Raw genomic sequence first — 14,633 nt, 5'->3', positions numbered from 1 at the left:
TTTTTGTAACCACTGGTAATAAGACTTAACAGTCTGAGCTCAGAGTCAGGTGCTGGACCTTGTTTGAAGCCCCGCTGGGTGGATGTCCCCTGGAAATCCCACTGCAGGAGCTGGGGTCCAGACCCTTGCACAGACTCCAGTGCCTGCAAGATGGTGCAAGTCCAGGGACAGCATATTGTGTGGACAGAGCAGAGATTCAAGGTCAGACAGTCCGGAGAGAATCCCAGCTTTGCCACTTGCAAACTGTGTAACATTGGAAACTTGCTTAACCTCTGTGAGCCCCAGTTTCTTCATCTGTGAAATGGGACCCACCCTCCCTGGGGAGGCAGTGTCTCCTTGTGAGTGTTTATCTCCGAATTACTCTTCCCTCCTCCCTTTGGCTTCTCAACTCTTCCATCACCTAGGTAACCACTTCGCTGTCGTTAACGCCTCTGCTGTGCACCCGTGGAGAAGGAAATGGCAACCCACTCCAGGATTCTTGCCTGGGAAATCTCATGGACAGAGGAGTCTGGCAGGCTACAGTCCCCATGGGGTTGCAAAGAATTGGACGCGACTGAACGACTAAGCACAAGTACCCATGAAGTGCTTACTCCTATCCTGCTTAGACCCTTCTTGGGAATCAGGAGTGTCTGAGCTCAGAGTTAAGAGAACCTCACTCTTCTAGGCTCCACCATCCACTGACCATGTGGCCTATCAGTCCTTGGGAGCCTCAGTTTCCTCATTTGTAACAAAGGTTCACAGCATCCATCCTGCTTCTCTCCCAGGTCACTGTGAGAGTCCAGAGAGAGAATCCGTTCACCTGCTCTCCAAGTACTTATCAAGTACCTGTGCAGAGGATAGAACAGGGAGCAAGACGCATCATGTCCCTGTTCTTGAGGGTTCCGGTTTGTAGTAGTAGATATGCTTATAAACTGCAAGGTTCTGGAAAGGCCTGTAGGATAAGCTGACGCAACTTCCTTGATCCCCATAGACCCCTGCGGATGCCCAGGGCTCCCCAGTCCACCTTTGGGGAACCCCAGCCCTGCCAGTGGAGGCAGCAACACTCGGTGATATGAACCCAGTGATGGGGACAGCAAGCTGAGCCTCTCCCCCTCACCAGACCCAAGCCGGATGTTCTATTTGGGTGTCTTTTAGCGTGTCGGAGCTCACTTGAATTAACTGTAAAGGATTAGCCTGATTCTTCTGCTGAAGAAGATTTTTTTTCCTTAATTGTTTTTTATTTGGTGTTATTTGAAGTAAGCGTGCCATTGACTAAAGCCTGCACATCTTGTTTATGCCTAGATTGTGTTTAAAATGGTATTCTCTGTAACACGATTTTTAGTTATTGATGACCTCTTTTATAATGACTTAGTCAGCTTCACTTGAATGATAGTATTGATAACAATATGTGACTGACAATCTGTTGCAATAATACTCCAAGAGGCAAAAGGAGAGCATTTGTACACTCAAAGAAAATAGATACATTTGCTGGTTTTAAGAAAGCATGAAAATGGAGCATATTTATCCTGATCGCACTTCCCGAGATGCTTCCAGAGTGTTTTCATGCGGTCTTTCCTGCATTGTCCTCTGCAGAAGGCATCTCTACCTGCTTTTAATGACAAAATCTCTAAGATTTAAAGAGGCAGGTGAGTCTCGCCAGTAAGTAATGACAAAATCAGAACCAGAAGGGCAAAGGAGCTTATATAGGCCCTTTGTAAGGCAGAGTAATCTCCCCGAGCCTCCACTTCCTCATCTGTACATGGGGATAATAACTGAGGGTGATGCTAGGGCTTCAAGGAGAATGGGTATGTCACTGGCGTGATGCCTGGTGTGTGTTGATAGATAGATGGCGGCTCTAAAGCAGGCAGAGCTGGCTCCTTGCCCGAAGCCCTCTGATCACTCACCCCCTTGTCTTCTGCTCTCTCTGCAGACGACCATTCTCGAGTGAGACTGCTGGTGCTGGATGGAGACCCGCACTCTGACTACATCAACGCCAACTACATCGATGTGAGGCTCTCCACGGGGCTGGGGGGCTGGGTTCTGGGCGGGCTGCAGCAGACTCAAATCTGTGACTTTCCCCCCAGCCAGTCCCCTAGACAGTGGCCCTCCTAGAGCAAGTCCACAGGGTCTGGCTCCTCCCTGTGACTCATGTAACCCAAGTTGATTATCCATCTAAAGATGCACTCATTTTCAGGGTGGCTAGAGTAACCTGCTCTGTGGAGCCCAGGACTGCCAGCCTTATTCATTCACCCATTAGTTCTTAAATTTTTTTAAAATTTTATTTATGTATTTATTCACTGTACTGGATCTTTGTTGCTGTGCAGAGGCTTTCTCTAGATGCAGCAAGCAGGGGCTACTCTCTAGCAGGGGTTCAAGGGTTTCTCGTTGCAGTGACTCTTCTTGTTGCAGAGCCCAGGCTCTAGGGCTCACAGGCTTCAGTAGTTGTGATGCATGGACTTGCTTGCCCCATGGCATGTGGAATGTTCCCAGACCAGATATCGAACCCGTGTCCCCTGCTTTGACAGGCGAATTCTTAACTGCTGTACCTCAGGGAAGTCCCATTAATTCTTGTGTGTGTGTCTGTTTGCCTATTCATTCATTCATTCAAAGGTACAGCCATTTATGTAATGAAAGTTTCAGAGTTGGATGCTATGGGAACCAGAAAGCTAAAAATGCCATGGTCTCTACCTTCTAAAACCTTAGCAGGAAGATAAGCTGTGCACATCAATAATTCCAGGGCAAACTAGAAAGTGAGTGTCATAAGTTCAGATAAAATGCCACAGGGATTCAGAGGTGAGGGGGAAAGTCACCCTTCCATCAGGAATGAGAAGTACGATGTGAACCAGAGCTTTAAGCACAGGTAGAATTTAAAATCAAAGAGGGGAGAGATGGACCTCTGGCCAAAGAACCACACAAGCTGAGATGTGGCGGAGGATATGGCGCAGCAAAGTGTGAGGGGAGGAAAGACTCTGTAATGGGAACAGAGAAAATAAGGCTGGCACCGGATCATGGATGGTTTATGGTCAAACATAGGAAGTCAGACTTTATTTTGTAGGCAAGAGGAAGCTATGAAAAGTGTTTGATCAAGGAGGTGACCAGTTTAAAACTGAGCTGTGGGATGGCTTATCTGTTACTGAGATTAAGACAGATGAGAGAGAAGAGGGTCTGTGATTAAGACCCCCAATTAGGAAAGGGGCCGCTTCAGTGTTCCAGAGAACATGGAGGAAAGGACTAAATACAACAGGGGCCGAGACAGATGTACATGGAAGTGAGAGAGTTTGTAAAAGGGAAGCATGGTCACTGGGGCCAGAGAGACATCCCAGCATGACTGATGCAAGCCTGGCTTCTCAGGACCTCAGCTGGGAGGCCCAAGAACCTTGACGAAAGGCTCAGAGTTCGTCCCGGGTCCTTCTGACTCCCAGGCGTTTTTATAGGGAAGCTATAAGGTACTGTGGCAGGCTTTAGAATTTCCCATAATCTAAGCTGAGCCAGATAATTCACTGATTCAACAAATACGCATTAAGCCTCACGTTAGACATTTATCTTTTGCCGTCTGATCTATTCCATGTCTTTCCCTGTTCTGCTTTGCTTTGCTGGTGTGTATGTGGGCAGAGGGAGGCCGAGGGTGGGGGCTGTGGGTTACAGAGAGAGAGAGCTGACCCCTTTAAGGAAGGTGTGATGGGAGATAGGAGGGTGAAAGGAAGGGAGAAGCCATCATCTTTCTCCACCTCTCTTGCTTCCTGGGATGGCAGCTCCAGCAGTGGCTCCAGCTCCATCCACCAGGACGACCAGGGTGGTCCAGCCTCAACAACGTGGCCCTAGCTCCTGTGGCCACACACGTGGCGGCTTCTCTGTCTCCCATTATACCTGCTGGTTTGGGGTGGCCATAGCCTCTTGCTATTGCCGATCTCTGGGCAGCCCACTGTTCTCTGTTATGCATCCTAGCTCCACCATCACCTGTATAACCAGCTCTCTGCATGGCATTCCCTCTGTCTGAAACGCCTGGCATGGTCCCTAGATCCCCCCCACCCGACCGGGACCCTGGCTAACAAAGGGCCTGTGTGTGGTCAGGAACTGGGTCTGGAGCTTCCGTAGAGGTCAAAATAGACACAGCCCCTGTCACGCGCAGGTCATGGAAGGGGACAGAGGGTCAGTGGAGGGACAGAGAAGACACCACACACAAGCTTCCAGCACGGTGTTATCAGCACAGGGTGGAGGGAGGGGAACTGCACCGGGTGTGGGCCTACTATATACTCCAGCAGAGTCACGATTCCCGGGGTCACTACGGGGATGCCTGGCAGGACTCACCCTAGGTAGCTATCAGGCTCACCGCTTGGCCCGAGTTTCCACCCAGTCAGAAATCCAGCCCTCCAAAGGGCTGACTGCCCATGCTCGAATCATTTATCCAGTTGGATCTTGACGATGCACTAAAACAACTCCATTTGGATCATGAGCTGAAAGGGGCCAGCCCCGTCGAGGCCTCCAGAGGCCGCAGTTCTGCTGTCATCGGAACCGTGCCACTGGCAGCTTTGTTTCACACCCAGGGATGCACTGGCCACTTGAATCCGTTATAAATGACCAGTCTGGAAAGAAATATCATATCTGGGTCCCCAGTAAGTAACAGATGCATGAGTACAGAGTGAGATAAATGTGTTTTGGATGCAAACCTCTTTCCCATTGCTCACAGACAGATGGAGGCAGGCCCAGCGCAGGTTTGCGGTTGATCTGTGTGCTGTGTAGGTGGGACTTCAATGAACTCAAAGTTCTTTTAAGGTTAGGAAGTTTCTGTACCAGCTCTTGGCAGATCCCTGGAGGAGCCCCAAATAAGCAGTCCATTTCCTTTTATCTCCAATTGCTAAAGAGTCCGATCGTTAGCATGTTTTCTTTCAGGAGACTGTACGAGTTCCAGGAGGCCAGAGAGGGTCTCTGGACTCGGGCGCCATGTGTGGACAGGCACGCAGCAGGCAGGCGTTCATTCCATATGCATTTATCAAGGTGATGGCCAAGGCAGACTTCTCCGTGCTGGGGGGACAGCCATGAGACAGCCCATTACAGCCCTGCCCTGCTGGAGCCCTCATTCAACTGGGCAAACAGACGCTATGCATGTAAATAAACAAAGACTTTGGTGTTAAGTGCCCTGAAGAAAAGTAAAGCAGAGAAAGTCAAAAAAAGGATGTCAGGGTGGACTGTCTGCAGAGGTGACTGCTGTCCCAGCAGAAGCCTGGATGGGAGGAGAGAGCAAACCCCTGGGTTACGTGGGGACAGACACAGCTGACGCAGGCCCAGGGAAGGGCCAGCGCTAAGGCCTGTGGATAGAAACGTGACAGCCAGTCAGCATGGGGAGAGTGGGAGGAAAGCTAAGAATATTGCTTCATGAATGATGAAATGGGAATCACAGGGGTGTTGAGATGCACAAACCAGGCTTAAGAGGCCCATTCAACTGCAGTGACCTCACTGACCACTTCTCTGGCCTCCTTGGTCAAGTCCATTTCCCGGCGGAGCTCCCCAGAGCCCCAGATCTTTCCCTCGGTGGCCCTTATCTCAACTCATTGATGTCTACAAGCTGCTTGGAATCTGAGCCCACATTCATCTGGTCCACTTTTGTATCACTAGGGCCTTGTACCGAGTAGTAGATGCTCAGTTAATGCCTGTTGATTGAATACTGAAGCACTGAGTGACCAAGCGAATGAACAGAATAGTGAACCTAAGCCATCAAACCCCCACAATTGAAGTGTGAATGCCTTGCTCAGAATTCCACCCCACTGATGCCGAAGTGCATCGTGAGTGAAGTGAGGGTGTTAGTTACTCAGTCGTGGCCGACTCTTTTGCCGACCACAGGGACTGTTGCCTGCCGGGCTCCTCTGTCCTTGGAATTCTCTAGGCAAGAATACTGGAGTGGGTTGCCTTTCCCTTCTCTGGGGGATTTTTCTGACCCAGGGATCAAACCCAGGTCTCCTGCATTGCAGGCAGATTCTTTACCATCTGAGCCACCAGGGAAGTGCGTTGGAATCTTCCAGATTCCATGCATTTTGTCTTTTGCCTTTTGTCTGCCAACCGGGGCATTAAAGGAGTGCCCCAAGCTCACCTCAAAAGACGTGTTCATGCGTGTATGCCACAGCCAGCCTTTGCTGAAAGCTGCGCCCAGCTCTGGGTAGCCTATCCAATGGCCCAGAGAGAGAAAGCATTAAAAAAAAAAAAAAACCATACATTATAAGGGTGTTGATTGGGCATCTCCCAAGCCCTGCAGGACCACTCAGGAGGAAAGAGGGTTCATTTGAAGGGAAGCTTGGGACATAGGGTACCTGGAAGGGCCTCGAGAGGGACAGCTGGGAATGAGTCTGGAGACAAGGATGGAGACAGGTGATCAGTCCCACGCTAAAGAATCTGGACGTTATTATACAGGCAGCAGGGAGCCATTGCAGGCTTTGAAGTGGAGAAATAATAATAATAATGAGATGGGCATTGGGACATTCACCCTGGCAGGAAGCAGATGGGCTCTGAGACCAGGTGGGAAGGTGGGAGGTAGGGAGGCAAGCCTGAGGCCTTGGCCCAGATCAAGGAGGATGACGACTCTAAGAAGGAATGATGGCAGGGATGACAGAAGACCATGGACTTGAGAGACCCCATCTTTCCACACTCCAGGGTACCATTTTCTAGTCCCAGACCTACTCAGCAGAACTCCCAGAGTCTGTTTTTTCCTGTGATCCTGAAAGCACGGTCGGCCTTGACTGGGAGGAACAGAGCTCTCTGTGCCTCTCATTGTCCTCCCTACCTCTCACGGCTCAGAGAGGGTCTCAGTTACTACATCTGCGGGGAGAGCAGAGAGGAGGGAAGGGTTCACCGTCTCAGGATCTCCCTGAGGGCCAGTGCAGACTTTGAATCGTGGTAGGCACTCGATAAATGCTTTCCAGACACACAGTAAAATAATACTAGCAAAGGTGTATGTGTTAACCTCTAGACTACTGCCTGACGCATGGTAACGGTCATCTATTAACTCACTTAATCCTAACCAGAAGGCTATAATGTAAACGCTGTTATCCCCATTTAACAGCAAAAAATCAATTAAGGCATAGGAGGTTAAGTAACCTGCCCCAGACCACACAGCCCATTAGGAACAGAGCCAGGATTCACACCCAGGCTGTTAAATCCGGAGTCTGAGCACATACCCACCATGCTCTGCTGCTTTTCGTTCTTTTTAAAAACTTTGTTTTATTGAAGTACAGTTGCTTCACTGTGTTGGTGTGCGTTTCCGCCGTCCAGCACAGTGACTCGGTTATACAGCTCTTTATGTTCTTTTTCCTGTTATTTTCCCTTGGAGTTTATCACAGGATATTGAATGTAGTTTCCTGTGCTAACAGGTGTGTATGTGCGCTCAGTCGTGTCCACATCTCTGTGGCCCCATGGACTGTAGCCCGCCAGGTTCCTCTGCCTGTGGAATTTTCCAGCCAGGAGCAGTGGAGTGGGGTGCCATCTCCTACTCCAGGGGATCTTCCTGACCCAGGGATCAAACCCACATCTCCTGCACGGGCAGGCAGTTTCTTTACCGTTAGCGCCTCCTATACAGTAGGACCTTGTTGTTTCTATATACATAAATAAAAGTCTGCATCTGCTCATCCCAAACTCCCAGTCCATCCTTCCCCCACCCCTTTCCCTCTTGGCAACTACAAGTCTGTTGTCTAGGTCTGTGAGTCTGTTTCTGTTTTGTAGATACGTTGATTTGTATCTATTTTGGATTCCACATACGTGACATCATACAGTATTTGCCTTTCTCTGACTTACTTTGGGCTTCCTTTGTGGCTCAGCTGGTACAGAATCCGCCTGCAATGAGGGAGACCTGGGTTCAATCCCTGGGTTGGGAAGATCCCCTAGAGAAGGGTACGGCTACCCACTGCAGTATTCTGGCCTGGAGAATTCCATGGACTGTATATATGGGGTATATATATATGGACTGTACATGGGGTCACAAAGAGTCAGACAAGACTGAGCAACTTTCACTGACTTACTTCACTTAGTATGATAATCTCTAGATCCATCAAAGTTGCTGCAAATGGCATTATTTTGTTCTTTTTTATGGCTGAGTGGTATTCCATTGTCTAAATGTACCACATTTTCTTTATCCATTCATCTGTCCACAGACATCGTTTCCATGTCTTGGCTATTGTAAATAGTGCTGTTATGAACACAGGCTACATGTGTCTCTTTGAATTATAGCTTTGTCTGGATATATGTCCAGGTGTGGGATTGCTAGATCATATCGCATCTCTATTTTTAGTTTTTTGAGGAACCTCCATACTGTTCTCCACAGTGGCTTGCTCCAGTTTACATCAACAGTGTGGGACTGTTCCCTTTTCTCCACACCCTCTCTAGCATGTGTTACTTGTAGACTTTTTTAAGTGTAGACCATTCTGACTGGTGTGAGGTGTTGATTTGCATTTCTCTAATAATTATATGCTGCCATCCTGGTTGGTCTCTCTCAAGAGCTTGTTTATCGGGCATCACTCTGGGTTTCACACTGTACTAGGCTCCACAGACAAGTTTTTAAAACTTAGGAGGCAGTCTTTGTCCCCAAGAAGCTGACAACTTTCCAAAGATAGGACCACTCATACAAAGAGTCCGGGTGGGTGGATTGATTCCTGGTGGTTCATCCAACCATTGTAGCCATGACATTGGCCTTGGGTTGGGACTGACAGTTTATTTGTTCATTAAACTTTATGACTTGTTTTCTCCTGAGATTAAAAGTGAAATTTCAGGACTTTCCAACAACCTTTCCACCAGCAGGCTCCGTATTTGGCATCTATATCTTTTAGACGTACCCATTCCTTCATTTGTTTACTCATTTAGTCATTCAGTTATTACTGATTACATTCATTGTCATGTATTAAATACAGATCTGTCTCCAAAACTTGAACTTCTACCCAATACGATACATTTCCTCTTTGTAACAAGAGAGGGGACCCTCCATGTAGTCCAGGCCCAGACAGAAGAGAAAGTCATCCTCAACCTCTCCCCAGTGATTAGGCTGATAAGGCACCAGAGTAACCCCACATCAGAGCCCAGCAGGGTCTACTGAAGACCCTGAAATGTACAGGAAAATGTCTCTGAACTAGAAAATGACTTTATCAGTCTCTGGGTCACACCCACCTGGGGCCCTCTCTAGTGAAAGGAACTTCCCTTTCAAGCCCAGCCATGTGGCAGAGAGGCAGTGTGGCAGCCTTCCCAGTTTTCTTTTTCTAATTGTTACTAATGCAAGGAGTCAACAACGCAATTGTTGTTTTCTCTCTGGTGCCCTTTGGGGCCTTGCACAGTGTTCTGCATGTAATCATGGCTCAGGAAAGGCTTGGTGGTGGGTGATGTCCCACAGAAACCTGAAAATTCCTTCTCCACCTCTTTCTGGGTGTGCCTGGCCACAACTGATGCTCATCCAATCTTGGCTCCCAGTTCATGGCTCCAAGACAAGCCTGTTTGGGGCCCCTCACAAGGAGCCATAAGAACAGCTAACATTTAGCAATTGACTCAGCATTTTATATTCAGTAGCTTATTTAATCTTAGCCACTTGTCTGGGAAATGTCTAATGCTAGCCTCATTTTGTTTATAAGGAAACCAAGCCTGGGAAAGGATAATTACTAGTACTGTGCCTTTTGCAAGCTTAGACTAGAGGCCCTTCACTGTGCTTTTCTCTTCTCATTCAGGGGTACCATCGACCTCGGCACTACATCGCAACTCAAGGTAAGAGCCGAAAGGGCCCTTGCCTTAGAGGGGGGAGTGGAATAAGCTTCCACCAGCCAAGACGTTACATAGGAGCAGGACTGGAGAGGCTCCAGAGGTCTTTAGGTTGTCCGTTTGTTTGTTTGGGAGGGAAGGAGGTGACAGGTTCAGCAATGGAAGCGGGGGAGGGACGTAAGGGAGAAAGGAGGGAGGTGTTACTGGGAAATGGTCAAGAAAGATGGGCCCTGGACCAAAAGCATTGGCCTCAGGCACGTGCCATCAATATCCACCGCCCCCAACTGGAGCTGATGGTGCCTTATCTCCTCGACGGATGTACACCTAGAAGAGATAGGAGGCCGACTCTCCTAGAAAGCAACTTACTAGGGTGTTATCAGAAGATCTAAAAATGACTCTCCCTCTCAAACTGTTCTGGGAGGAGATCCTGTGTGTGATTATATATGTGGGCAATGACATATATAAAGATACCTACCTTTCACAGTGGTATCTGCTAGGAAAACAAGTGAAAAATCTTCAGTGCCCAACAAATGTTAGATTGGTTAAAGCATGATAGTTCTATATTATGGAAAATTATGAAAATTTTCATGGTAAGAATTTTTAAGGGCATGGAGAAATGCCTGGAGTAGATATAATGCTTCTTGTAGTAAATACATAGATATATATTTATATAGAGAAATGGCCTTCCAAATTTTGTATCAAAAGGATCTATTACTCTTGTAATTTTAAAAACAATGAAGGCCCAGGACATTAAAAGAGAAATTTTCAAGGAAATTGCTTTGGACTCTCAGATCCTATCTCCCATTTTTTTTTTTTTTTTTTTTGCTTTTTTGCCCTGCTTTCTGCCCAGGCTCCAGGCAAATGCATTTGTCAAGCTGAGAATTGGGCCTCTTCTGTTTGTGTTCTCAGCATCTGACTCCCGGCGGCTCCTCTGCCCTCTCACCCCACCCTCACGTCAATTTCCTTCCCAGCTTTCACTGAGGATCTAGAGCCCAATTTTTGAAAATTCCCTTAAGCTATGTTATTTACCCCAAATACAAGACAGTGGATCGGTGGGAAAGTGGAGCCTCTGAGAGGCTCTGAGCAGGAGGACAATGAAGAGGAGAAGCTGCGGGCATGTAGACCCTGCACGTTGGAGCGTGGCTCTTCTCATGCCCCAGTCTCAGCTACTTGGGTGTCCGACAGGGAAGGCTGACCTCACTGTTATTCACCCATCCGGAGCCTTCACTGACCAGCTGCGAGGGACAAGCCTCTTGCCTGTTTCCTGGCAGTTTCAGCCTTTGACCCTGTCCCGTTCTCTGTTGGCAGGTCCCATGCAGGAGACCGTGAAGGACTTCTGGAGAATGATCTGGCAGGAGAACTCGGCCAGCATCGTCATGGTCACAAACCTCGTGGAAGTGGGCAGGGTAAGCCCCTCCCGCGGGTGCCTGGATAGAGGATGCTGGCTGGCGAGCCACTGCCCAGCATCTGTCTGTTCCAAGCGCCTCTCGTTCCACATTTCACCCTCATGGCCCCGACGAGGGAGAAATCCTCCCTCCTGTTCCCACTTGAGGAACAAAGGTCTCTACCCTTCAAACCCCACCCCCCACCCCTTTCTCCACCCTCACGCTCTGCTGATGCCATCATCTCGTAGACTGAGGAAATCACAGCCATCAGATGTGAACTCTCATCTTCACACCGCAAAGCTGCATTCTACTCGTGTCTACAACCATCTTCTCATTCTTCCCCTCTATTATCGGGCTGGGCCATAAGGCCTGGCTGTTTCTGTTGACCTTCAATGGTAGACTATTGGCTTATTCTTATGGCCCAGTCTCATATGATAGAAGAAGTGACTCTTGCCCTTTCAAAGGCAATCCTAGTGCCCTGAATCACAGATTCCACTCAAAAATTTCTCATCCTTCCCCCTCTCACTTGGAAAGTAATTCTTTCCCATTGCTAGATCATTCTCCTCAGCATACAAACACCCTGAGTACCTCCCCCCTTAAAAATGGAAAACAAGCAAACAAAACTGCTTCCTCTTGTCCCTACTTTTCCGCCCAACTCTGAAGACCCACACACAGGTTCTGCTTCTTCACTTCTGTTCTCTTCCACCCACTCCAGCAGCTCTTCCCTCCATCCCAGCATCAGTCAGCGTCCCCAGCATCCTTCATGTCGACACATCCAACAGCCATGTCTCTCTTCCCATGGTACGCAGTCTCTCAGCAGCATCTGACCCTCTGTTCCTCGAAGCTTTGACATTCTTCAGGGTCCAGACCTTGGTCTCTCACTGTGTTCATCTTGACTCTCTCCTCTGTGCTCCTTAGCAACTCCTAGGGCTTAAAAATGGGACTGCTCTTTTCAACTCGCTTTCACCTACTTGATAAACTGTGGCTTGTGTGCTGTGGGTGGGCTGCTGAGTTTAAAGGCAGGGTTCACAGACACTAGAATTAAGAAGGGCTCTTTACTTATCACAGGCGCTAACTAAAGAGTGCGCAGGTAAGTTTTTGTTTTGGAAAGAACCAGATAATCCAGTAAAATTAAAGGAATCCCAGCCTCCAAGATAATGGGCAGGGGGAGGATCTGGGCTCTTAGTCATAATTCAAGGCTGTGGACATCTCATGGCCTAATAGGAGTTTAGGGCCAGAAGAGACTTTGTCCTTGAGCCCACTCTTATTGAGTACATTCCCCAGTTTTACAGATGAGGGAACAGACCCAAGGGGCGGAGTAATTGCTATGAAGTCATTCAGACAGAACCCAGCCACTGTCTCTTGACTCTTGACTCTCATTCTAGAGGTCATGATCAAGACTGCTCCCCAGGGACTCTGGCTCAAGGAGCAGCTACTGTGGACCACACATCCAGCCCAGGATTTAAGAAATCGGAGGCACGTTCTAGCCTGTTCTACAGATGTCCCCACTGGAGACAGATTCCCTTGATTATGAGTCTAATTTGATTGGGTGAAGGGACTGGAGAGCCATCTCTTCATGGAGTTCCGAGAAGGAGCCAAGTTCTCTGCCAGACACTGGATATGCATTATTTCACTTTATCCTCCCAGCAGTTGTCCGAGACGATGTTCCTGGTCATTATTCAGACAGCCTGGCTTTGCATCCTGGCTCCCCCCTGCCACTTACTGACAGTTAACCCTAAGCAATTTTCTTAGGTTCCCTCTGCTTCCGATTCCTCATCTGTAAAACAAATAGGGCTAATGATAATATCTACTTCATCAGAGTATGGTGACCAGTCATTAAAGTAATCTGTGTAAAGCATTCGTAGAAGACTTAGTCAGCAGGGCTAGAGGGGGTAAAAGCCATTAGACAGTGTTAGCTACTGTTCATCACAGGAAGCCGATTCAGAGAGGTCTCGGGACTTCCTGGAAGCTACACAGTGTTAGGACAAACAGTGCATCCACTTGCCTCCACACCCTGTTGCACTAAACCAGCATTTCCCTAAGTGGGTTCCATGGGCTGCTAGTCTGCAGGATGCTTAGCTAGCAGAGGGTTCCATGGTTAAATACGTTTGGGAAATGCTGTGGACTCTTCGCCCCTTTCGGAAAAATTGCAAAGCACCTTAGCGTTAGCACATTCAACCAGCTGAGCAGTCCTGTAGCAAAAGCGGCCTACTTAACGTTGTTTAATCCAGCATTTCCCAAACTCATTTGACCACAAAACCTGTTTTTGTTTGTTTTTGTTTCTTTTCTTTTTTTTTTTTTTTACCTAACACCTGTCAGCACGCAGCGGGACACACTGTGGGAAATGCCACTCTGGGCCGCGCGGCGTCCCCTGGAATGGTAATACTTTTGTTCTTTTAAGGGGCAGACCATCTCTTTCTCCTCCCGCGGCATGTGACTCACAGTCAGGTGTGGGGTTCGCTTGTTCACGGCGTCTGCACCCACGCGCGGGGCAGAGAGCAGCGGCAAACGTCTTCCTTCAGAGCCCAGCACCTTCCTTCCTCTGCCCAGCCTTTCTCCTTCCGGCCCACAAGCCCCGCCTCCTAATGTTAACGTCCCTCTCCCAGCCACGTCCGCTTCCACCTCTGCACTGCTTCCCACCTTTTATTCTCATCTCTGCTGATACTACTCAGCTGCCCCAGCCTATCACAGAAAGAGGACTCTGCCAAGGGCAGAAAGCCGGCCACGTGACCTTGGACGAGTCACCAAACCTCCCAGTTGGAGTGTGATGCTCACCGGTACCATGGGGAGGCCTCACCCAGATCTAGTTGATCTCTTAGCGTGACCATGGGTTTGAAAAGTACCAGGATCTCTGCCGAGGAAGGTACCCCGATTATTCCCCACAGCTCCGGCTCCTCCGGGAGCCAGCCTCTCCCTGTGCGTTTTGCCCCTCCCCAGCCCTCCCTGGCCATCTGGGAGGGCCTCCCTGCTGGCTCAGTTGGTAAGGAATCTGCCTGCAATGCAGGAGACATGGGTTCGATCCCTGGTCGGGAATATCCCCTGGAGAAGGGCCTGGCAACCCACTCCAGTATTCTTGCCTGAAAAATCCCAAGGACAGAGGAGCCTGGAGGGCTACAGTCCATGGGATCACACAGAGTCGGACACAACTGAGCAACTTAACAGTTTCCCTTGGCCAGCTGGGAACCCCTTGACTGCAAGTCCACTGAGGTCGCCCTGGAGTTTATTAGGACGGGAAGGCCAAATGAGACGGCCGCTCATACTTGGCCATCCGCTCACTCGTACTGTCCCTGTCCTTTCCTGCAGGTGAAGTGTGTGCGCTACTGGCCCGATGACACGGAGGTCTACGGAGACATCAAAGTCACCCTGATCGAAACAGAGCCCCTGGCGGAGTACGTCATCCGCACCTTCACCGTCCAGAAGGTAAGCGGCCCTGCAGCCGTGCACAGCTTGCCCCCCACACCAGCCAGCTTATTTCAGGACTCGCGGTGACCGAGGGGCTGCTCTGCCCCCATCCTGTACTGGGCACCAGGGGGAGATCAGCAGTCAGCA

General features: G+C 49.1%; 1 protein-coding gene across 1 annotated transcript in view; it reads left to right on the top strand.

Annotated features, from left to right (window-relative positions):
- Nucleotides 1-14,633, top strand: part of PTPRT (protein tyrosine phosphatase receptor type T) — a 787,366-nt gene that overhangs the window by 731,806 nt on the left and 40,927 nt on the right. Inside the window, exons 19-22 of the mRNA XM_061125699.1 lie at nt 1,910-1,986; nt 9,669-9,705; nt 11,008-11,105; nt 14,388-14,504. Of these exons, the coding sequence (XP_060981682.1) occupies nt 1,910-1,986; nt 9,669-9,705; nt 11,008-11,105; nt 14,388-14,504 (329 nt within the window). The remainder of the gene's footprint in view (nt 1-1,909; nt 1,987-9,668; nt 9,706-11,007; nt 11,106-14,387; nt 14,505-14,633) is intronic.

The sequence above is a fragment of the Dama dama genome, chromosome 23 (genome assembly GCF_033118175.1).
Source record: "Dama dama isolate Ldn47 chromosome 23, ASM3311817v1, whole genome shotgun sequence".
Classification (NCBI taxonomy): domain Eukaryota; kingdom Metazoa; phylum Chordata; class Mammalia; order Artiodactyla; family Cervidae; genus Dama; species Dama dama.
This window is presented reverse-complemented; position numbering and strand designations above follow the sequence as displayed.